A 24,307-nucleotide genomic window follows, 5' to 3' on the forward strand; every position below is an offset into this window, starting at 1 on the left:
CATCTGAATGTATCAGCAAATTCATATATATATGATAAAGAAATATTTACCTTCACTTTTCCCTGAAAAGCAAAACAAAATGTTGATTATTATAAAGTCCTTCCAGATTATATTATATTATATTATTATATTATATTATAAAGTCCTTCCACTTTAAAATGCTATACTTCCACAAAAATAAGACTTTGTAGTTTTAGTCCATCAGTTCACCCGTATAAAGCAAAATCTGAGGGAGACACTCGTGACACAACCCTATCTAGTGGCAAATAGGAATTATGCCGGATTCGCTTCAAGGGCATCATCTCCAAGAGCCTGGGTAAGGAGTGGTTTCAGCTCGTACAAGATTTAATACGGGCTGATGGGAGAGAAAAATCTAATCCATCATCTGAGAGTACTCTCCAGTACCTTAAGGACTTACGGTTAGTTGGTTGGCAGCGCCTTTTTCCACATTTATTTATCCTAAATCTATAACATGGTTTCTGCTAAAGAATTGTGTTCTTGCTTTGAAACCTCCAGACTGACACTATAAAATTTTAACATATTTAGGAATATTCTGAAAGACTATTTGTGAAGATTCAAATTATGCACAGTTCGGCAGTTTGTGAGCAGCTGCTCATTTACTACTTTAAAAAACTGTCTTCATTTTGCCCACGCTTATTTAATGCCATCATTGTTTGATTATTAAAATAACACTGCTCATTGCAAATACATGTCTTTTTTTAAGAAAGAAGACATAGACGAAATAAAAAATGTTATCCATAACTCCCTCTGCCCTAGATAAATACCATTTACATTTTGGTAAATGTCCTTTTTCTTTACATATAGACATTTAGATATTATATTAAGTATGTTTTTACAAAAATATACATACTGTTTGATGCCTGTTTCTTTTCTTCAATGTGCTATTGGTCATTACTGACCTAAATGAATACAAATTCTCAGCAATATTTCTAATGGCTGTATTCTACTCAATGAATATACCATAAATCATTTAACCAGTTCCTTAATGATAAACATTTAAATTGTTCCCATTTATATTTATGATAAGTGAGGGTAGTTAATCAGATCATAATGTGAGTTCATACTGAGGATCACCCCTTACCTAGGAATTTGCACTCATCTGATATTAAATCAATAGCTTCCAATGAGTTACTATATGTGAGTCATATAAATCCAAACTCTTGTTTAAAGATGTTCTTTCATTTCTAATCTAGGAAAGACTAGTCTGCCAACATTTAGGGAATGATGCAATCTCACTGCTTTCCAGGAGGAAATTTATGTTTATTGACTGTATGAGATCAGCAGCTTTTCAAATTTTAAAAAATGAAAAACTTATACATTTGCTAAAAGCACATCAAAGATTTCATCAGTAAGCATGTACTACGGGAACAGGGATATAGATTTCCTAAGCAAAAAGTCTGAAATCATACACTGAACTGGTTTATTCAACAAACCATTCTGCCTATTACAGACTGGGCAGGGTTTCTGAGTTTCAATTTTACACCCCCTCTGCCTCTGCACAGTGCCGAGCACATAGTAAACGGAGGGTAATCATTTGTTGAAGGAACAAGTGATCTTCCCAACGGTAGTCAAGCCCATTAAATGAGGAGAGCAGTTTTCATCAATCATTCACTTAACAAACTACTCCATCTGTTATGTGTCAGGCTCTCTATTAACAGATGAAACCAATAAATACTCCCCATATGCCCAAAGTACTAGGGTAGATCAATAGACACATAATAGTAAAATAACGCCAGACAGTGGAAATGGGGTAAGAGACACAAAACGTGACATAAGATCACTTTATGTGGAGAGAGGGGTTACTTCCAGTTAGGAGAGTCAGGGAAGGTGGAAAAGGCAGCATTTGGGCAAGATCTTGTATGGAAGGAGAAAATGAAAAATGTTAATGAAACATAAAGACATGTGAATTTGAAATCAGACTCCCAATATGTACAATCATTTCAGGTTCTGGGAAAGATTTGAGGCAGTTTTTTTGGATATTCATTTAACTAGAAACTGAAGAAAAATAGTAAAAAACTAAACACACATTTTGTAAAAATGCACAGAAGAATAAATATTTAACCTAATCTCCATCCTATGATACTCTAACACCATAAACTTCATTACACAAATACTCCTTACTGAGGTATAAATATTTTAAACACCACTTTCTCTGTAAGGGTGAGGCATGACTTCTATGGAAACAGGAATATATGATCTCCAATGCTCTTGCCAACTCTTATCTGGCCTTCCTCCTCCTTTTAACCAAAGTTCACTGGCTGATAAATAATATAACAGTGCAAATAAATAACTCACCTTGACCAGAAGCCAAAGGACTTAAAGGTCTTTTAATTGTCTGTGGCCTAGAAACAATAAGAATTAAATTGTAAAATATAATTACGTTACCTATCTTGTTATAATTATCTAAGTAAAAGTAAATTATCTCAGAGAGCTGTTTAATGACTACATCCAAAATCAAACTATTTAAAACACTGAGCTTATAAAATATTTAGTTTTCTCTAATTGCTTGTTTTAGCAATAGTTTCTGATCTTTTCCCATTGTAGCAGCCAGAAAGCCATTTCCTAATCACTTCTTCAAACAAAGGAAGAAAACACCAGTCAAGCTCTTCTAGAGTCACTAATGTTTTTACATATATTAAATATACACATACGCGTGCCTATGCACATGTACACATATGTGTGTTTGCATGTGGTACAAAGCGCACTCCTGATTGAAAGACGAACAGGCAAGAAATATAAATACCCAAACCAAGCATGAAAATAAAAAGGGGAAAAAGCACTGTGGGTAGATTATTTTCCACTTAGTTAATCTTATGTATGTCAACTGACCCTGTGGCCACCAAGTTTGTTATGATTTCAATAAAAGGTATTTTTTAATATGAAAAAAAAGAATTAAAATGTCACTGAAGTGCCTTTAAATCTCAAACTAAATATTCATTAGTATCATTAGTAAAATGTAGGGATTGCTTTGTCTGCGATTTGAATTTTATGAACTCTCACAACTTGAGACATTTTGAGAACAGAACATGTAAGCTATATTTTAACATACTGAATTTTGTGCCTCATATATTGTTTATATATTAGAAATATTTATACTGGGAATCATGATAAAAATTAGTTAGGAAATAGCTACAACACAAATATAAAATCTAACAAATGCTTCAGTTGGACTCTATTTTAATTCATATTAAAAAAACAAACCAAAAAAAAAACCCAACAACCTTTAGGGGTGCCTGGCTCAGTCAGTAGAGCATGCAACTCTTGATCTTGGGGTTGTAAGTTAGAGCCCCAAGTTGGGTGTAGAGATTACTTAAAAATAAAATCTAAAGCAAAACAAAACAAAACAAAAAACCTGTAAAGTAAGCCAATTAAGTCAAACATTCCTAATAATAAACCAGGGAATTTAAATGAAACACATGGCAGATACGAGTAAATAATGAAAATTCTCCACTTCAAAACTGGAGAAATTCTTCAAGTCAAAAAAAGAAACAGACTTGGGCGCCTGGGTGGCTCAGTTGGTTAAGTGTCTTCCTTCGGCTCTGGTCATGATCCCGGGGTCCTAGGATCGAGTCCCACATCGGGCTCCCTGCTCCATGGGGAGCCTGCCTCTCTCTCTCTCTCTCTCTCTCTTTCTCTGTCTCTCTGTGTCTCATGAATAAATAAACAAAATCTTTAAAAAAAAAAAAAGAAACAGACTTGACATTTTATTGGTATAAGCATAACTGCTAATCTCTTATATTTGACTTATGCAAAGTGAAATGTATTATTACTGTTATCTGGGAACTCCAAAGATTTTCTCAGAATTCCCCCCACCTCTGAGATAGTATAATGCAAATGCACAAACAAATTCCTTCCAAAAACCAATAAGCACATTGGTTAGAGGCCAGTGGCTTATAAGATGCGGGTAAACTTGAAGCATGTCCCAGTCACACAGTGAAGAAACTATTTCTATTGTAGCAGTAAGAGTACAAAGTGGGTTCTTCCACTTACTAGATTTTTGACACTGGAAAAATCATTTAACCTTTGCAAGTCTCAAGTTTGTCCATCTGTAAACAGTGATGACTACAACACAGGGCTATTGCAGGGACTAAAAGAGAAAATGTACGTACCATGCTTAGCACAAGTCTGGCACACAGTGAGTGTTCAAGTGTTACCTATTATAATTATTCTCTGTAATTAATTTAACTTGAACTTGAAAGCAGGTAAAATAACTAGAGCCTCGAAAGATGAACACAGAGCACCAAAAACAGATTTAGGAGTCATCTATTCTTTACTACTAAGAATATGATCCTGGGAAATGAAGTAAACCTGGCTGGCTCTAGGTTATTCCATCTATAAAATGAGATTCTATAATCCATTAGAGGAACACCTGTGAAATGTCTACAATATTCCCATAAAAGTCTCATACTATTCTATGTCTTTCATTTTTTTCTGTCTTTTATTTTTTTAAAAGATTTTTTATTTATTTTTCTATGTCTTTTAAAGAAGAAAAAAATATTTGTTGAAACTCATGTCCATATGTTTCCCCAGAGGAGAAGTGGATTAATGAATAAGAATGTTTCTATGTCCAGATGCATCCTTTAACAAAATGAATGTGATTTGCAATTTAGAGTCATTATTAATTGTTTATTTGTTTATAAATAAAAATCACTCTATATGTCAGGATTTTCTAGGTGAAAAGGACACATACTTAAAACAGTTTTCTTCATAGATGACGTTCCAAATCTTCCAAGCATCTGGCCCCTTGTAACCCGTGTAGCGCTCGGGATTAAGGAGCAAATCTACATATTCAGCATCAGGAGACTGTATGTCTGTAAAATGAAATGTTCCATTAAATCTTTTTCTTCAGTTACCTTAAAAAACTAGTATAATAGACTATACTCCACTGATTCTAAGGCACCACAAATGTAACAGTGCATCCAGACTTTAAAAACAACCTTTTACAAGAAAGATGAGAGAGAAAAGAGGAAGGCACAGACACATTAAATGTACTCACTGGTTGCAAAAGCATCCTGCTTTTAAAAATGGTAAAAAATAGGAATATGTGAATTTTAGAATAGAAGAAACATGGTAATTTAATTCTGATAAGCTATCCAGATGAAAAATATACTATATATTTCCCTCCACATTAACTGCAAGCAGTTCATCAGTAACTAGGATAAATGAAGATGTATTACTACCAGACACTGTTTATTACCAAAAACTTCCTTCTTACATGACCACCATCAAGATCCACTACAAAGCTGTCCCAAAGGTATAATCCTAAACATGCAAAAAATTATAAGCAGGATGATACTTGCATCAGCATTATTTATTAAAGGGAAAATTAGAAGCAACCTAAATGTCCAACAGCAGCACATGGGGCTCTGGAGCCAGAGTGCCTGGGTTAGAATCCAGGCTCTACTAGTTATTCAGTGTGGAACCTGGGGCAAATTACTTATGTTCTCGATGCATTGGTACCATTATTTATAATATGGAGATAATACTCAGTGTTACTGTGAGACTAAGTAAGTTTATATGTGCAGAGTGCTGAGAACCACGGTACGAGTATAATACATATTAGCTAGTGGTATTATGAGATATCTTAACAGGACATTTTACAATCAACAAAACTGTTAAGTACAAATGCTATCTAATAAAATGAAAAGATAAGAATTATAGGAAAGTCAATTACAGATACCAATGAAAAAACATACAAAAATTGGTGAGATATTGGTTTCTCATATGTTCTATAAATTTGTGTAATGGATTATAACTTTGAAACAAAAAAACGTCCCCTCGTTCTCCAGTGGCTTTGGGAAATTATTTAATATACAGTGATACCTTCCTCATTTATAAAGCGTAACAACATGAACCAACAAAAAATGAAGAAGTGGGCAAAAAAGCAACCAAAGTAGATGACAAAAATCTGAGCACACAGGTACTTATAAGAAAGTCCATCAAGCTCTCAAAAGTACCTACTTTTTTTTTTTATGAAATTCAATTTTTTTTTTTAAGATTTTATTTATTTTTTGACAGTGAGAGAGGGAACACAAGCAGGGGGAGTGGGAGAGGGAGAAGCAGGCTTCCCGCCGAGCAGGGAGCCCGATGCGGGGCTCCATCCCAGGACCCTGGGATCATGACCTGAGCCGAAGGCAGACGCTTAATGACTGAGCCACCCAGGCGCCCGGAAAAGTTCCTACTTCTTATTAAAAACACAATGACAAAAACAAAAATAAAACTAAGCTTGGCTATTTTTATCCCAATTGACAGTACATTAGAGACATAAATTACGGGAAATTTTGCTTCTAGAAGTAGCACAGTGACAGCATCTAGAAATAACAGAGTCCATGCAGAAGTGGCAATTAAAATAACTAGAAAAAGTAGAAATAAAAACTTAAAAACAGGGGCGCTTGGCTGGTTCAGGCAGTAAAGCATGTGACTCCTGATCTTGGGGTTGTTAATTTAAACCCCAGGTTGGGTGTAGAGATTACTTTAAAAAACAAAACAAAACTTAAAACAAATTTGTATGGGATCCTCTGGTTCAGGAACAGATACTTCTGTTTATCTCAACTAATACTAAAAGCATTGCCACAGTATAGCAAATTAGGATAAATTCATAAAAAATAGCCCTCATTTTTAAAACATATAAATAATGCTCAGCATCTAGTACTTTAAGACTGAAAACAAATTACCAGTAATTAAATTTTTAATATTCTGCCTAATCAGGCATAAATATTAGTTGACTCATAATTTTACTTATAACAAATACTTCATCTTGCCTCAACTTTTTAATAAAAAATAACTGTTACTGGGGCGCCTGGGTGGCTCAGTCGGTTAAGTGTCTGCCTTGGGCTCAGGTCATGATCCCGGGCTGGGATGGAGCCCCACGTTGGGCTCTCTGCTCAGCGACGAGTCTGCTTCTCCCTTTCCCTCTGTCCCTCCCCACCACTCGTGTTCTCTCTCATTTGCTCTAAGTAAATAAATAAAAAATTTTTTAAAAATTGTTACTATAGCCATATTTTGTCAGATGACAAAAGCTCAAATTTCTAATTAAAATTTACAAAATACCTCTGTCTTCTACCTACCATTTACATACATTATATCTTCCTTATAAAGCTATCCTTTTTTTTTTTAATATTCACCCTCCTTTAACAGAAGAAACAAACATAAAGGGACAAGTGATTCACCCAAGATAACAGAACTCCACCAGATAAGAATTATTGATTCTCAGTCCTTCCTACACAAATATAAGCAGTTAGTCTCAAAAGTATACTTTGATAAACGAAGTTAAAGTATTACTGCCCTTTCTCTAACACTGCAGGTCTAAAAAAAAATGTGCTGCATGTTAAAAGTTTAATTTTATCTCATAGTAATATTCAGGCCAAAGAATCCTTGTGAAAAAGATGGTAAAGTTAAGGGGCTGGGAGAGCATTTTACCCCCCTTCTACACTAGTCTAAACCTTGGTGTAAGTCCTCAACTCCTTATCCAACATCCCTGGGGCCAAATGTGTTTTGGAATTCAGAACTTTTCAGATTTTAGAAAAGTATTATAGCATATGCAACATATACTGAATAATTACTCCAGCAGGGACTGGGGCAGCAACTTTTAATCCAACACCAGAAATATTTCTGTAGTGAAACATGTGAATGTTCACACTAAAAGAGTCTGTGCTAAACTTAGGGGGAAAATACTCATTTTTCAGAGTTTTCAGATTTGGGAATTAGGAATAAAGGATTATAAATATTATTTGCCAAGGCATAACCATGTTTTACATTAAGGAAAGCATATGTTTCTTTTTTTTCCCCCCAAAATGAAACCACAAAGTTAAAAATAAGTACTTTCTCTTTGCCTTCCTCTTTTTGGAGGGAATTGCAGGATTTGTCTCTCACTTGCAATGAAAATGATCTATATCATTCTTTTTGCTTATTTTTTTTTAAGATCATTAATCTGCTTCAAAAGAGCCACTGGAGCATACCAAAACTCAGTTTGATTTGATTTTGGTTAGCCAATTAAAAGGCTAACAATTCAACTAAAAAAAAGGAAAAATAGGGGAATCCATAAATCTGAATAAAAGGTTCTAATGGGTCCTAGGGCTCCTGGATTTGAACAGTACCAGAACTCTGGCCCAGCTTCCCATATCTCAGATACAACTCATGGTTTATTCTTCTCTTTTCCAAAAGCAACACACACCATCAAGGAAAATAGGTAACAACCCAAGGCCAGTACAACAAAAGCAAGTTTTTACAATCTCAATCTCTACATTTGAGCTATTTATGCAAAATGTGTATATTACAAAAATCATATATATATTTTATATATTACTAAGATACACAAAACTGTAAGACTCAGACTCAGGAGGTAAATTTTTTCCAGAAGCTGAGGGTTTGTTGTTTTTTTTAACTGTGGTAAAACGTATATAACGTAAAACTTACCATTTTAACCATGTTTAAGAGTACAATCCAGTGACATTAATTATATTCACAACATTGTGCAACTGTCACCACTAACTGTTTCCAAACTTTTCTATGACCTCAAACAGGAACTCTAACCATTAAACAATAACACTCCATTCTCCCCCTCCACTAACCTCTGGTTACTCTGTGAAACATACAATAGTTGTCCTTTTGTGTCTGGCTTATTTCATTTAGCATAGTATTTTCAAGGTTTATCCATGTTGCAGCACATATCAGAACTTTGTTTATGGCTAAATAATATGCCATTGTATGTATTTATTACACTCTGTTTATCCATTCATTTATTGATGGATATTTGGGTCATTTCTACCTTTTTTTGTGAAAAATGCCACCACAAATATGGGCATACAAGTATCTGTTTCCCTGTCTTCAATCTTTTTCGGTACATATTTAGCAGTTGAATTGTTAGGTCATGTGGTAATTCCGTCTTTTGCTTTTTGAGGAACTGCCATACTTTAGAAACTGAGGTCTAAAAACCATTTTAAAAGATCTTTTTTTTCAGGGGCACCTGGCTGGCTCAGTCAGCTGGGTGCCTGCCTTCGGCTCGGGTCATGATCCCGGGGTCCTGGGATCGAGCCCCGCATTGGGCTCTCTGCTTGGTGGGGAGCCTGCTTCTCCCTCTCCCTCTGTCTACCACCCTGCTTACTTGTGCTCTCTATCAGATAAATAAATAAAAAATCTTTAAAAAAAAAAAGATTTTTTTTTCCTTACACCCAATTTTAAACAAAACGCATACTATAAAAAATGTTATACCATCAGCTTCACAGAAGTTGTCTGAGGAATCATCATGCTTGGTCCACTGAAGAACAGCCTTCTGCGTTTCCTCACTTCAAATAAAGAAAACAGGTACAGTTATCCCCTTTTTTTAAGTTACCATTTCACAAGAAAAAAACATAAAATACTACTGCAAAAAAAAAAAAATCAAACCTCAGAGATTCATCCACAGCTCCAAGTCGTTCAGCTTGTTCACATTCTTCAATGAGATTATTGGCTACCTCAGAATACTAAAAGAAAAAGGAGAATAAACAGATTACAACTTATTGCATTTTAAAAACTTTTTAAAAGAATTTCAAAGTTATTTGAAGTTCTTTTATACCTAGCACCATTTCCTTGGCTTTAAAACTTAAAAAAAAAATTAAGCCCTCACATCTCCCCTGAAGCTAAAAAAAAGACATAAAAGGCTTTGTCCCTTGTTTTTGTTGGTGAACACATTTACTATATGGTCACAAAATAAAGAATATAGTTCTGATAACTCATTACCAAGCTGTTCACTAAGAAAATCTCTGAGGTCTAAGGAACACTAGGCAAAGCATCATGAGATAATGTCCCACTTTTTTTTTTTTTCCTTTTTTTTCTTAAAGTAGTCTCCATGCCCAGTGTGGAGTCCAACACAGGGCTTGAACTCATGACCCTGAGATCAAGGCCTGAGCTGAGATCAAAAGTCAGACGCTTAACCAACCGAGCCACCCAGGTGCCCCAATGTCCCACTTTTCTAATGGCCTAATTGGAAGCATCAGTATTCTCTTCCCTAAATAAGAGGTTGGACCAGATGACGTGTGTCTAGGTCCATCTCAACTCTAAATGCCATGATTCTAAATATGCCCTGAGGCCCACCAAGTCTTATAAAAAGTATTCCAATATCTTTAGGTTTTTAAAATATATTCTTTAACCACTTCCTTCTCAACATCTAAGCCTTACACACACACACATGCGCGCACACACACACACACATTATTCTGCTAGGCATGTATGTGGCACAGCGGAAGTGAATGTAGATCATAAGATTTCACAACACACTGGTCATCACCACCACAAAGCTGAAAGATAACACTGGAAGCAGAAGGCACAGATTCAATCACTCAACAAATATTTATTGAGTGCCCTTATTGTTAGGATGACCATACTAATGACTGCCCAGCCTATCACACTTCCGAGGATAAAAGGGAACACTAAGATAACTGAAATGATACAATTTTTTGAAATATTTATTTACTGAACAACAACTCTGTTTCATTACATTGGTTGACCTATAAGACAGACAGCTCAATTCCAACACTTTTTTTTTTTTTTTAAAGATTATTTATTTATTTGACAGAGAGAGAGAGAGGACAAGTAGGCAGAGCAGCGGGCAGAGGGAGAGGGAGAAGCAGGCTTCCTGCTGAGCGGGGAGCCCGATGCGGGGCTCAATCCCAGGACCCTGGGATCATGACCTGAGCCGAAGGCAGACGCTTAACCGACTGAGCCACCCAGGCGCCCCCCAACACTATTTTCAAAACTAAAATTCTTTCTACATAATTAAGTATTAAGGGGATATGATATATTCAACCTACTCTCAAATGGTTCCGAAAATAAGAATATGTATATAGAAAATAAGAATATGTATATATGTATACAGAATATGTATATAGAAATAAGTATATAGAAAAATGAGGCAAAATACTAAAAATCAGTGAATCTGTAGAGTACACATAATGTCTTTATACTAATCTTGCAACTCTTCTATAAGCTGTTAATTAGCTTAAAATAAAAAGTTAAAAATACATATCAAAAATGAACAGAATTTGTTCAAAAAATGACATACCTATGTACATTAAAAAATTAAAAAAAAAATTTTTTTTTTAAAGATTTTTTATTTATTTATTTGAGAGAGAGAATGAGAGAGAGAGAGCACATGAGAGGGGGGAGGGTCAGAGGGAGAAGCAGACTCCCCGCTGAGCAGGGAGCCCGATGCGGGACTCGATCCCGGGACTCCAGGATCATGACCTGAGCCGAAGGCAGTCGCCCAACCAACTGAGCCACCCAGGCGCCCTAAAACAAAAAATTTTAAAACCTTATCATTGTAACTATCTGATCATTAAAACATAAGTTAAACAAAATATTCTTTGGGTTTTTTTTTTTTTTTACTATTCTTTGTTTCTATTTAAAAATTTGTTTAGTCACATATGTCTCAATTTTATATCACTGGCATTTTTCTGAAGAAATTTTTTTCAATTTATCATTTTTAATTTTTCATAAAACTGCCCATAATCTTCTTCAAAGTTAATTTTTATGGCTAGTCAATTTGAAATCATCAATACCTTCAATTAGCTCTTCCCTGCATTTATAATTTTTAATTGAGAAAAATATTCTCTCTACAGGTAAAGATGTGAAACTATTTTAAAATACCAAATTATTTTCAGGTCTATTCTTTTGCCTCCAAAGTATGTTTCTTCACTAAATATTTTAAGACAAAACTCATCAAATAATTTTTTTATTATTTTAAATGTTTTGCTTAATATAGATGCTACAAAATTGTAAGCCTTCTTATATCATTTCATTTCAGATGAGAATATAAACTTATCCAAATAAAAACACAAGTTTCATCAAGAAGAGACTCTTCCCACAAGAGGAGATACTCCAAAACACAATTATAAAATTTCAGAATTAAACCTTACAACACCATTTGAACTTTCACCACCTAATGTGTTCAATCCCTTCCTAGCTTTTGTAGGAATAAATTTCGACGACTTTGTTTACAAGCTTTATTATAATAACCGCAATTTGCTAAACCTTCAAAAGCTAAGGATATTTTTCTTTAAGCATTCCATTCATTGATACTTTGAATAATAATTTTCCACTGATGTTAAACATATAGTAATCGACATTTAGAGATCTCACTTATTAGAAATTAGTTAATACCACTGAAGGACTCTTGGGTTGTTTTACAAAATAGTCTTCAAAAGCTCAAACATTTATAAAAGATGGACAGCAAAGAAGGTATTCCTATCTGCCAAAGTAATATTTTCTTCAGTATTAGCTTCACATCAAAAATTTTATGGTCATTAAGTGTATATATAAATATAAAAACCTGTACATTTTGACAATTACCACTTCAATCTTAATTGGTAAAATATCACAGCATGTTTGGACACAATTATGAATTATGTGTGTATCTTTTTTTTTTTTTTAGGTGATCTCTACACCCAATGTGGGGCTTGAACTCACAACCCCAAGATCAGGGGCGCCTGGGTGGCTCAGTCGTTAAGCGTCTGCCTTCGGCTGAGGTCATGATCCCAGGGTCCTGGGATCGAGCCCTGCATCGGGCTCCCTGCTCAGCAAGGAGCCTGCTTCTCCCTCTCCCTCTGCTGCTCCCCCTGCTTGTGGTCTCTCTCTCGCTGTCAAATAAATAAATAAAATCTTTAAAAAATAAATAAATAAATAATAAAATTTAAAAAAAAAAAAAAAACCCCGAGATCAAGAGTCACATGCTCTATTGACTGAGCCAGCCAGGTGCCCTTGAATTATGTGTATTTCTTAACCAACTACAAATTCATTTCTGCTCCACAGATTTCTTGATTTAGTCAGAAATGTTTTTATCAAAATTTGTATATTATCACCACACAACAAATATTTTGTCTTCAGTTTTGAGCTTGAAATGAATTTATACTGGCATTCACAACAGGGACAAATGTTTTCCCTCAACAGCATGAACTTCAAAAAGTTTTGATGATGATCTCGTCATTTAACCATGTGCAAAGTTCTGCCGTTGCAGCCAACACATTAATAGCTATGACGTCATCCTTTGTATGTGAACAAGAAAACACGGAGGGGGCACCTGGGGGGTTCAGTCGGTTAAGCGTCTGCCTTCAGCTCAGGGTCATGATCCTGGAGCCTGGGATGGAGTCCCGCATCGGGCTCCCTGCTCAGCAGGGAGTCTGCTTCTCCCTCTGACACTCCCCCCTCTCATGCTCTCTCTGTCTCATTCTTTCTCTCTCAAATAAAGAAATAAAATCTTAAAAAAAAAACATGGAATCAAAAATGAGCAAAATTACTTTAGAATCTATGGTGGAAAAAGTGAATAGTGGTTACCCCTGAGGGAAGAAGTAGAAATTGATTGGGACAGGGTATCAAGTGACTTTCTAGGGTAATGGTAATGTTCCCTATTATAATAGAAGCATAGATTACACAGGTATATGCATTTAGCATATGCACACTTAAGATTTGTGCATCTCGGGGCGCCTGGGTGGCTCAGTCGTTAGGCGTCTGCCTTCGGCTCAGGTCATGATCCCAGGTCCTGGGATCGAGTCCCACATCGGGCTCCCTGCTCGGCGGGAAGCCTGCTTCTCCCTCTCCCACTTCCCCTGCTTATGTTCCCTCTCTCGCTGTGTCTCTCTCTGTCAAATAAATAAATAAAATCTTTAAAAAAAAAAAAAAAAAAAAAAGATTTGTGCATCTCATTGTATGTTAACTTTATAAAAAATACATATAAGGAAATACTGGACTCTGGTTAATGAATCACTTCTACTTGTATATATATCTACATATATATATATATATATAGTTGATGACACATTTAAGGCAATGCACACTGATGCTTGCAATTTACTTTGAAATACATCCAGAAAATAGTATTTTTTAATGGATAACTAGAAAGATGGACAGACACATATGAGATAATGTAAGTTTACAAAATGTAAATGGTAGAATCCAGGTGATGGGTATGAGTGTTCACAGGAAAATTCCTTCAACTTTGCTGTATATATGAAAATTTTCATAAATTTTCATAACACCAGAAAATTTTAATTCAGAACAGTTATTTAGTCTAAATGAAAAATCACATATATCAGAATGATACGTAAATGCACCACTGCATCTACACATTAAGTTGTCTTTTTAAAAAATATTTTATTTATTTATTTTTTTGAGAGAGTGAGCCCATGAGCATGGGGGGAGGAGCGAGTAGAGGGAGAGAGAATCTCAGACTCCCTGCTGAGCATGGAGCCCAACGTGGGGCTGGATCTTACCACCCTGACATCAAAACCTGAGCAAAAACCAAGAGCTGGATGCTTAACCAACTATGCCACCCAGGAACCCCAAGTTATCATTTTTAAACAGTTTTCTTAACCATTAATTTACAAAGTAGATGCTTAAACTCTGTCAGTAGATTTGTGTATTCTGGCGTTCATACGGTCAGAGATATTTCTATGGCCCTTGTGGATGGTAAATCATGACTTTTTATGCAAGTTACATATCATCAACTGTCGTGAGAAATCAAAATTTAATACTTTCTCATTAAACATGTGCTTCTTTTTTTCTTTCTTAGTTATTTCGGCCAAAAGGATTCACTGTAAAACATTTTTTTAATTACTAAATAGTAAAATCATTATAAGTTGTTGATTTACACTATACAAAAAAAATAAAACCACTATAGGAAGACTACTCTTTCTATGCAGGATTGCTCACCCTTTTTTTCCCATATTTAATAAACTGGACCTATAATTTCCCAGGTTTAACACTGACCAGTCAAATGGCATCCTGGGAGCTTAGGACAGATTACAGGTATGACACAGGCCACAGCACAATTGGCTGATAAGTCCAAGAGACCAGCCGGGCAGAATGTCCAATGATGTTCTGTTTCCCCCACTTCCCAAGACTATAAGGAGTTAGCTGTCCCCGGCCACTGTGTCTGCCTGCAATTACCTTATCAGCAGGTATTTTATCGCCCAGTATATTTTCCTTGAAAAATCATTTATTTACATCTAGAAAAGGTCAGAAAAAGAAGTGCAAGTTATTATTGGTCATCTTGGTGTTAAAGTAAGAACTCCTTAGTATACACACATCTCAAATAGAGGAGACAACAGAGGAAGCTAGAAATACAAAGTATTTGGTCAACCAGAACCATTTTAACTTATTTTAACACAACTATTAATATTTCATTTTAAAAATTTAAAACTCAGGACAAATGATAAATCATTCAGGATGCCAGAACAACAGGCATAAACCAGTTCTGCCTAAGGCAAACCGTGGCATATGGTCTCTTGATGTACTCTTGTTACTCTCTAAGTCCTTTGGATTTTACTCCAAGAGAGATGGAGCACATGAGAGGATTTTCAACAGAGGAGAGATAAGACCTCATTTCTTAAAAAAAAGAAAAAATCACTCTCTGGCTCCTGGGTGGCTCAGTCGGTTAAGCGTGTGCCTTCAGCTCAGGTCATGATCTCGGGGTCCTGGGATCGAGCCCCGCATCGGGCTCCCTGCTCAGTGGGGAGCCTGCTTCTCCCTCTGTTCCTCTTCGCCAACCCCCCACCCGCATCAAGCTCATGCTTTCTCTCTTTCTCTTGCGCGCGCTCTCTATCTCAAATAAATAAATAAAATCTTAAAAAAAAAAAATCACTCTGGCTGCTGTCTTTAGAAGAGACAATAGAGAGGCAAGGGCAGAAGGAGGCATGCCATGAGAGGCTACTACAATAATCCAGGCAAAAAGTGATGATGGCTTTAAATATGGCCGTAGCAATAAAGACTGTAAGATTCTGCGTATATTTTAAAACTCTGTAATTAGGGTGCCTGGGTAGCTCAGTCATTAAGCGTCTGCCTTTGGCTCAGGTCATGATCCCAGGGTCCCGGGATCGAGCCCCGCATCGGGCTCTCTGCTCAGCGGAAGGTCTGCTTCTCCCTCGGCCCCTCCCCCTGCTTGTGCGTGCTCTCTCTCTTTCTCTGTCAAATAAATAAATAAAATCTTAAAAACAAAACAAAACAAAACTCTGTAATCAGAAATTGAATTTGGCCTACCAAAAAAGGCCTTGAAACAATAACAACCCAGTAACAACTAGCACCCCCCAGGGCCCAGATTATAATCTCTAAATACCATTTCCCACTAAAAGAAATAGGACTCCTTAGGGGAAAAAAAAAAAAAAAGCCTAGAGTAAGAAAGGTACAAAACTAGCCTAGAAGCTCTTTTCATAATAGAAAGCAAAAAGTCTACTAAGACTAGTGGGATCATCTTAAAAGGCCATAATCACTAACTTGACGGAGCTGCTAGTGGCCAAAGACAGAACAACTCAAGCATCAAAAGGAATAATAAAAAATGACTACAATAGAGTCCAATTCATAAAATGTGTCAAAACTCTTTTTTTTTAAGATTTTATTTATTTATTTGACAGAGAGGTAGAGAGAGAGAGCACAAGTAGGCAGAGTGGCAGGCAGAGGGAGAGGGAGAAGCAGGCTCCCCACTGAGCAGGCAGCCCGATGCGGGGCTCGATCCCAGGACCGTGCGATCATGACCTGAGCTGAAGGCAGACGCTTAATGACTGAGCCACCCAGGTGCCCCAATATGTCAAAACTCTTAAGTTCAAAATAACACTTAAAAATAAAAACCTTATTGGGCATCTTTGGAGGTGCTAGGGCACCAAACTCATAATTATTCTGAAAACTGGTAAACAAAGGAAAACAAGCATTTATCCTGTCTGTCCCGTATAAACTGTATTTCAGGGCATCCAAATAGCTGACAAGAAAAGATCTTTATAGAATAATAACAGATAATAAGTATAGAAAGAATGATATAATTAGAGTATCAGCATTTTCAAAACCCTAATGAAAGAATACAACTAGGTAATAATCATCAAAGCTGCTAAAACTTTCATGGAAAAAGCTAGTAGGGAACTTTATATTGGATGTATAATGAACCTAATGATAGATCTTAACATCATAATAGAAAAAGAAAAGAGACATTATGTGTCTTCTGATATAACAGTAAGTATACAACACTAATCAATACATTATCAGAAAATGAATCTGAAAAGCCATAATACAGAACTGCCAGTTCATAGAAAATAATGTGTTGAATGATGTGACAGGGATACAATCAACTAAAACACAATGTGGAAAATTCTATAGGATAAGGACTCATTTCCTTCAACACATAAGTTTGCAAAGAAGAAAAAAGAAGAGGGAATGAACATCGGTTAAAAGAGACTGGAGAGAGAGAAATACACAAGTAGTGCCAGAAAATAAGGAAGTGCTGAAGAAAGAGAAAAACCACAATGATGGGAGTATATCAAAGGGACATAGGACCAATTGAAACAGCTCCCAGTGGCCAAATTAGAATGATTTGAACAGTAAAATGAAGTTGTACTAGATTATAATCCAGAGTAGAAAATAAACATCCATAAAGACTTTATCTGAGAATGGCTTTGAAATAATTGGGAAAATGGAGCACGAGGGACCACAGACTAATAATTGCTGAAGCTGGGTGATGGGTTTTTTTCTTTTATTTATCCCTCATGCTTTCCATAATAAAAGGTTGAACAAAAGGAAAAAATAAAGAATTGGAGTCACTGAGTACAAATGACTCTCCAGGGGTTTCACTGTGAAGGAGAGCAGGAAGTGGGGTCGTACCTGGAAGGGGGATATGAGTTTTACAAGTTTTTTGTTGAGATACTAGACAGATCAGTAGGTATGTGTACATACCTTGTAGCTTGCAGATTTAATTCCATCAGGAACTTCATCCTGAAAAAAGAAAAAAAATGCTTTTATCAGATATTTATTCTATCTTCTGAAAAAAAATTAAGTTTCTATAATTTGAGATTATTTTTATTTTTTTTAAAGTTTATTTTATTTATTTAAGTAATCTCTACACCTGTTGTGGTGCTCGAACTCATGACCCTAAGATCAAGAGTCGCATGCTCTTCCAACTGAGCCAACCAGGAGCCCCTATGAGATTATTTTTAAACTGAGAATAGTTAGGCAGGTTTTATATTACTTCTTAAAAGTAAACAAAAACCCAACAACAAATTATTGTATAGGTTGCTGATCATATATTTTATTACTTACGTAATAGCATGGAAATGTAAAAATAGTCACTCCTTTTGATGCTCAAATTGTCCCACATTGGCAACCAGGGGACCCACAAAGTGCTGACTTGATATCTATGCCTGTGTCCTATTGATAGGATCCCAGTAATCTTTAGAGCACTTTTTGTTTTCTGTTATGACAAGATACTCCAGGCTCACCTTGTATATTTCTTTCTTTTTTTTTTTTTTTTTTTTACAGATTTTATTTATTTATTTGAGAGACAGAGAGAGAGCGAGCGCATGAGTTGGGGGGAGGGGCAGAGAGAGAAGCAGACTCCCCACTGAACAGGGAGCCCCATGTGGGGCTCGATCCCAGGATCCCAGGATCATGACCTGGGCCAAAGGCAGATGCTTAACTGACGGAGCCATCCAAGCACCCCACCTTGTATATTTCTTGTTCCAGTCTTGGAATCAACTGTTTTTTAAGGAGCCCTAGTTCTTTTCAGAGGAAAACGGCACTGGTTTTTAGTCGTGTGTTGGCCACTTACCAACTATAGGACCTATCTGTCTATCTTCAAAGTGATGCTATGAACAGACATAATGATGTATGTACTCTGTAAATTGTAGGGCCCTATTCCAGTGCTAAGTATATTTCTGAAATAGATTATATCTGCCCAAAGGGAAGGACCCACACAGAGATAATCACTTTATTGTGTAACTTTCCAGACTTTGAACTACCTCAATGTATAATTCTTTTTCTAAGACCAGATATTTAGATGGCTTCTAATTTTTTCATATCATGCCAAATTCATAAACTAATTTTAGCAGAATTGACACCTTTACAATATTTATTACTGCTTTATGGTCATCTTTGAACATCTGTCCAATTATTTTAGTAAGTGAAAATCCTGGTGGAATTGCTAGACCAAAAGATGTGTACCTTTTTAATTTTGTTGATACATTTGCTGAACTGATCTCCAAAAGGATTTAATGACCAGAGTGCTCATTTCTTATTCACAGACTAACACTGGATGTTGTTATTCGTTTGCACATTAGTCAATTAATAATGGAGGGAAAAGAATGTGGTTTTGACCCATTGTAAAGGTAATAAATAAATGGTCTTTCAGTTTATAGAGAGATTCCAGGTTGTGAGTTCAAGCCCCACATTGGGTGTAGAGATTACTTAAAATAAAATGTTTAGGTATGCCTGAGTTTCTGTCAGTTAAGCACCTGACTCTTGATCTCAGCTCAGGTCTTGATCTCAGGGTCGTGAGTTCAAGCCCTGAAAAAAAGATGTTAAAAAAAATTTGCTTAAAAAAAAAAAAAAAGATGAGAGGAACCTGGTGGCTCAGTCAGTTAAGTGTCTGCCTTTAGCTGAGGTCATGATCCCAGGATCTTGGGATCAAGCCCCATATTGGGCTCCCTGCTCAGCAGACAGTCTGCTTCTGCCTCTCCCTCTGCCCCTACTCCCTGTTTGTGTGCTCTCGCTCTCTCTCTCTCTTGCTCTCTCTCTCTCTCTCTTTAGCTTGTTCTCTCTCTCAAATAAATAAAATCTTAAAAGAAAAGAAACATTAAAAAAAAAGATGAGATTCAAATTTTCAATAATTGTAAAACCACTTGCCTGTTCTTGCATGTTTAATAAGTCATACATAAGTTATTTGTAAACTTGAATTCCCCCAACTAATGTTTCCTATTACTAAATATAAATGCTAGAACTTAGGAAATAAAATGAAACATTTAAACTGATGATATCACTTTAATGATATTTTCATAACAGAGGTTGGTTCACAAGTTAATTCTTGAATTTTCAAAAAGTTTTGTCTGTGAGGATGAGTATAACTAAAGACCTGATTCTCGGGGCACCTGGGTGGCTCAGTTGTTTCAGCATTTGCCTTTGGCTCAGGTCATGATGCCAGGGTCCTGGGATCGAACCCCGCATCGGGCTCCCTGCTCAGCGGGGAGCCTGCTTCTCCCTCTCCCTCTGCTGCTCCCTCTGCTTGTTCTCACTCTCTCTCTCTCTGTCAAATAAATAAAATCTTTTAAAAAAATAAATAACTAAAGATATTATCTAATGATAAAATACCCATAATATATATACCCATAAATAATATTTTTACATTTGCTTTAATTCCATATGCTGGATAGGTCTATACAGCAATATTTACACATATAAAAATAAACCACTCAAAATTATAGCACCACTTCATACCCATAGGATGGCTATTAACCAGAAAACAGAAAAAAGTGAGTATTAGTGAGGATATAGAGAAATTGGAAGCCTTGTGCATCGCTGGTGGGAATGTAAAATGGTATAGCCACTATGAAGACAGCATGATGTTCCTCAGAAACTTAAACCGAGAACTGCCGTACGATCCAGTAATTCTAATGAACTGAAATTAGGAATGCAAGCTGCATACTTGTGCACCCATATCCAGAGCAGCATCATGCGCAATGGCCAAAAGATGGGAATAACCCAAAAGCCAATCAATGGGAGAATGCATAAATGAAATGCAGATACACATACAATGCAATATTATTGAGGCTTAAAAAGGAAAAAAATTCAAATACATGCTACTATGGATAAACCCTGAAAACATGTCAAGTGAAACAAGCCAACACAAAAGGACAAATTCTGTAATAATCCCCCTTATACGAGGTACCTAGTATAATCAAATTCAAAGAGAAAGAAAGTAGCATAGTGGTCACCAGGGGCGAGAGGGAGGGCAGAATAGGAGTTACTGTTTAATGAACGTGCAGTTTCAGTTTGCGATCAGGAAACAGTTCTGCAACTGGATGGTGGTGATGGTTGCACAACAACGTGACTGTACTTAATGCCAATAAACTGTACACTTAAAAATGGTTAAAATTGTAAATTTTAGGTTATGCATATTTTAGCACAAAAAGTAAAATAGAAATATATGCTTTTAAAGGGAGAAAAAGGGGGCGCCTGGGTGGCTCAGTCGTTAAGCGTCTGCCTTCGGCTCAGGTCATGATCCCAGGCTCCTGGGATCGAGCCCCGCGTCGGGCTCTCTGCTCCACAGGAAGCCTGCTTCTCCCTCTCCCACTCCCCCTGCTTGTGTTCCCTCTCTAGCTGTGTCTCTCTCTGTCAAATAAATAAATAAAATCTTTTAAAAAAATAAATAAAGGGAGAAAAAGGCTTTGTTGAAAGTGTAAAATTCTCTGTTTTCAGAGTAAAATGCTTCAAATTTTAATGTTCTGAGAATTCTTTTTTTTAAGATTTATTTATTTATTTATTTATTTGCAGAGAGAGAGAGCGCGCACAAGCAGGGGATGCAGCTGAGGCAGAGGGAGAAGCAGGCTTCCCTCTGAGCAAGGAGTCCAATGTGGGACTCGATCCCAGGACCCTGGGATCATGACCTGAGCTGAAGGCAGGCACCCAACCGACTGAGCTACTCAGGCATCCCTGTTCTGAGAATTCTTAAGACCAGGTGTTTTGTCCAATCCCTCCCCACCCAAGGAAAACAATACACCCATGAAAAAAGGAGGGATTTTGTTTACACTTTGATTAATTTCACTTCGTTATACTATAAACACAACTTTGGGTAAGATGTAAGAAGAAAACAAACATCAAGCCAAAAGAACTATTAATCTCACTAGTAAATCAAAGGACTATATTTATCACAAAATTTAAATTCTATGATTATGAAAGCAGAATAATTCAATAATTTTTTAAAGGTTTTATTTATTTATTTATTTATTTATTTAAAGATTTTTTTTTTTTTTTTAATTTATTTTTCGACAGAGAGAGAGACAGCGAGAGAGGGAACACAAGCAGGGAGAGTGGGAGAGGGAGATGCAGGCTTCCCGCTGAGCAGGGAGCCCGATGTGGGACTCAATCGCAGGACCCCGGGATCATGACCTGAGCTGAAGGCAGACACTTAATGACTGAGCCACCCAGGCGCCCGAAAGCAGAATAATTCAAAACAGGTTTCGTATTAGTAAGTTTAGGTTTTGGGTTTCTTTTTTTTTAAGATTTTATTAATTTATTTGAGAGAGAGAGAGAGCACAAACAAGGGGAGCGGCAGGCAGAGGGAGAGAGAAGCAGGCTCCCCACTGAGCAGAGATCCTGATGCAGGGTTCGATCCCAGGACCCTGGGATCATGACCTGAGCCAAAGGCAGACACTTAACCATCTGAGCCACCCAGGCACCTAAGTTTAGGTTTTTAACCTGTAAATATTAAACATTATACTTAACCTAAGGATTGAAATGTTATTTTAGTTGCATTGCCCCCTTTTTAAGAATTGCAATTATTTAGGGACGCCTGGGTGGCTCAGTTGTTTAAACGTCTGCCTTCAGCTCAGGTCATGATACTGGGATCGAGTCCCACATGGGGCTCCCTGCTCAGCGGAGAGTCTGCTTCTCCCTTTGCCTGCTGTTCCCCTGCCTGTGCTCACTCTCTCTCTGACAAATAAATAAATAAAATCTTAAAAAAAAAAAAAAAAAAAAAAAGAATTGCAATTATTTGAAAAACGATGTAACATGCCTTAAATGTATATGTGGTTCTTACCGACTGACAAGGCCTGACAGCACAGTCTCTTCGCCCACACTGGCTGATATCATTCCAGAAAGGACACGGCCTCTTCAGGTTTACCTACAGGATAACAGAAAAGGTTATACAAGTAAGAATCTTGAGATTATTATTGAGAGGCATCGAATTACGATGATATAACCTGGTCATGCTATTAGCTGCAGCTTTTCTTTTTCTTCCACTTTCCAGTTGCCAAGTTCCAGCGATGGTATCAGTGTGTAGCTTTGTAAGTAAACTGGTAGACTCGCTTAGAAAGACACAGATGCTACTAACCAGACCCTGAACAGATGGTGACCAGGAGCCAGAGGAGCTCATATCATCACCGCTCCAATGATATTCTTTTTAAGCAGGTAACAGGCATTTGTGAACTCAGATGAGAACTACATACTTCAATGATCAGATATTCTAAACTCTTTCTGTAGACATCTCAAGTGACTAGTTAAAATAATACAGGTCAGAATAAAGTCATGCTTCTCAAAAAAATTTAATTATTTTAATTAAGTGGAGTTGACACAGTATTTTAGAAAAGTATGAATTAGCAATTTTGATAATAATATAATAGTTTCTGTTCTGATTTCAATTTAACCAACAAGTTTCTAACTCCAGAGTGCAAAACCGAGTTGTTGAAATTAAAAGTATCCAATGGATGGTTTCAGAACCACACTGTTCACTCTTGTGAACTGAATTTTAAATAATGGCCACAATTTGAAGCTCAGCAATTCCTAAGAAAATGCAGTTATCCATTTAAACTTTAAGTATTCTTGTACAAAAAAATTAAAAATAAAAATACCTTGTAATATCTAAAGTAGTCGCTTTCAAGAAGTTTTTGTAGCCTCGGGAAAAGCCTGTAGTTATTAAATCTATCGATGGTTTCAACATCACAGGTACAATCATCCAAGTAACCACTAACCTGTTATAAAGAAAATGAAATAATACATCAAAATACCTTAGGTACAACAGGGCTCTTTTTCCTTATGAAGTTATGACTCAACCAACTCTTATCATCCCTCCTCCTCCTAATTTTCAGAAATGGGGTATGACAGTAATCTAATAATGCTATTGCTCTTATCATATACCTAGAGGAACGTAGTGCTGCTCTTTGTAGGGTGTACTGAGCTCATCATCACACACGCGTGCGCATACACATATGCAAAGAGTTGTTCCTCTGCAGCCACTCTGTAACCCCGCCCCAGGCCTGACCAGGGTAGGCATCTAACCCAAACCAGGCCATGGTCCCTGCTCCAGGAATCTGGAATTGAGAGTAAGAAGAGATGTCTCTCCCTGCAGTGAGACCACTAAACAAGGAAACTCGGACCATATGCCATCAAGTGAGCCGAGGAGCATGTGAGGCAGTCGGCAAGATTTTAAAAGATACACAAGGAAGCAGAGATAGGAGATAGAGAACATATGCTACATGGGTTCCCTGGGGGTTTCCGGCGCCTACTTCTCCCCATCTTTCTTGAAGCCCCAGTTGCATTCCCATTCTTGGCTTTCCTGAGACTCCTATTCCTAAGATTCAATTGTCTCTGTTTTTCCTTTTAGTTTCCAACAGTATGTATAGTCTGGAGACGAGCTTAGTGAATGTGTAAAAACAAGTGATACTGTATTTATAAGGGAAACAATAATTCATTTTAAGGATCTAACAACTCTCAAATATTAGGCCATGATAATTTGTCTAGGTTAGAAACAGTGCTTAGAAATCACTTATACTAGCAGCACAGAGATAGCAAA

The 24,307-nt window shown here is 36.6% G+C and overlaps 1 protein-coding gene across 1 annotated transcript in view; it reads right to left on the reverse strand.

Moving 5' to 3' along the window:
- Positions 1 to 24,307, reverse strand: part of ERO1A (endoplasmic reticulum oxidoreductase 1 alpha) — a 52,642-nt gene that overhangs the window by 19,885 nt on the left and 8,450 nt on the right. Inside the window, exons 2-9 of the mRNA XM_032405121.1 lie at positions 23,367 to 23,486; positions 22,556 to 22,639; positions 17,704 to 17,742; positions 9,406 to 9,482; positions 9,232 to 9,305; positions 4,712 to 4,832; positions 2,317 to 2,363; positions 51 to 62 (exon numbers count right to left, since the gene is read on the reverse strand). Of these exons, the coding sequence (XP_032261012.1) occupies positions 51 to 62; positions 2,317 to 2,363; positions 4,712 to 4,832; positions 9,232 to 9,305; positions 9,406 to 9,482; positions 17,704 to 17,742; positions 22,556 to 22,639; positions 23,367 to 23,486 (574 nt within the window). The remainder of the gene's footprint in view (positions 1 to 50; positions 63 to 2,316; positions 2,364 to 4,711; positions 4,833 to 9,231; positions 9,306 to 9,405; positions 9,483 to 17,703; positions 17,743 to 22,555; positions 22,640 to 23,366; positions 23,487 to 24,307) is intronic.

Source organism: Phoca vitulina, unplaced genomic scaffold (assembly GCF_004348235.1).
Source record: "Phoca vitulina isolate PV1807 unplaced genomic scaffold, GSC_HSeal_1.0 scaffold7, whole genome shotgun sequence".
Taxonomy (NCBI): domain Eukaryota; kingdom Metazoa; phylum Chordata; class Mammalia; order Carnivora; family Phocidae; genus Phoca; species Phoca vitulina.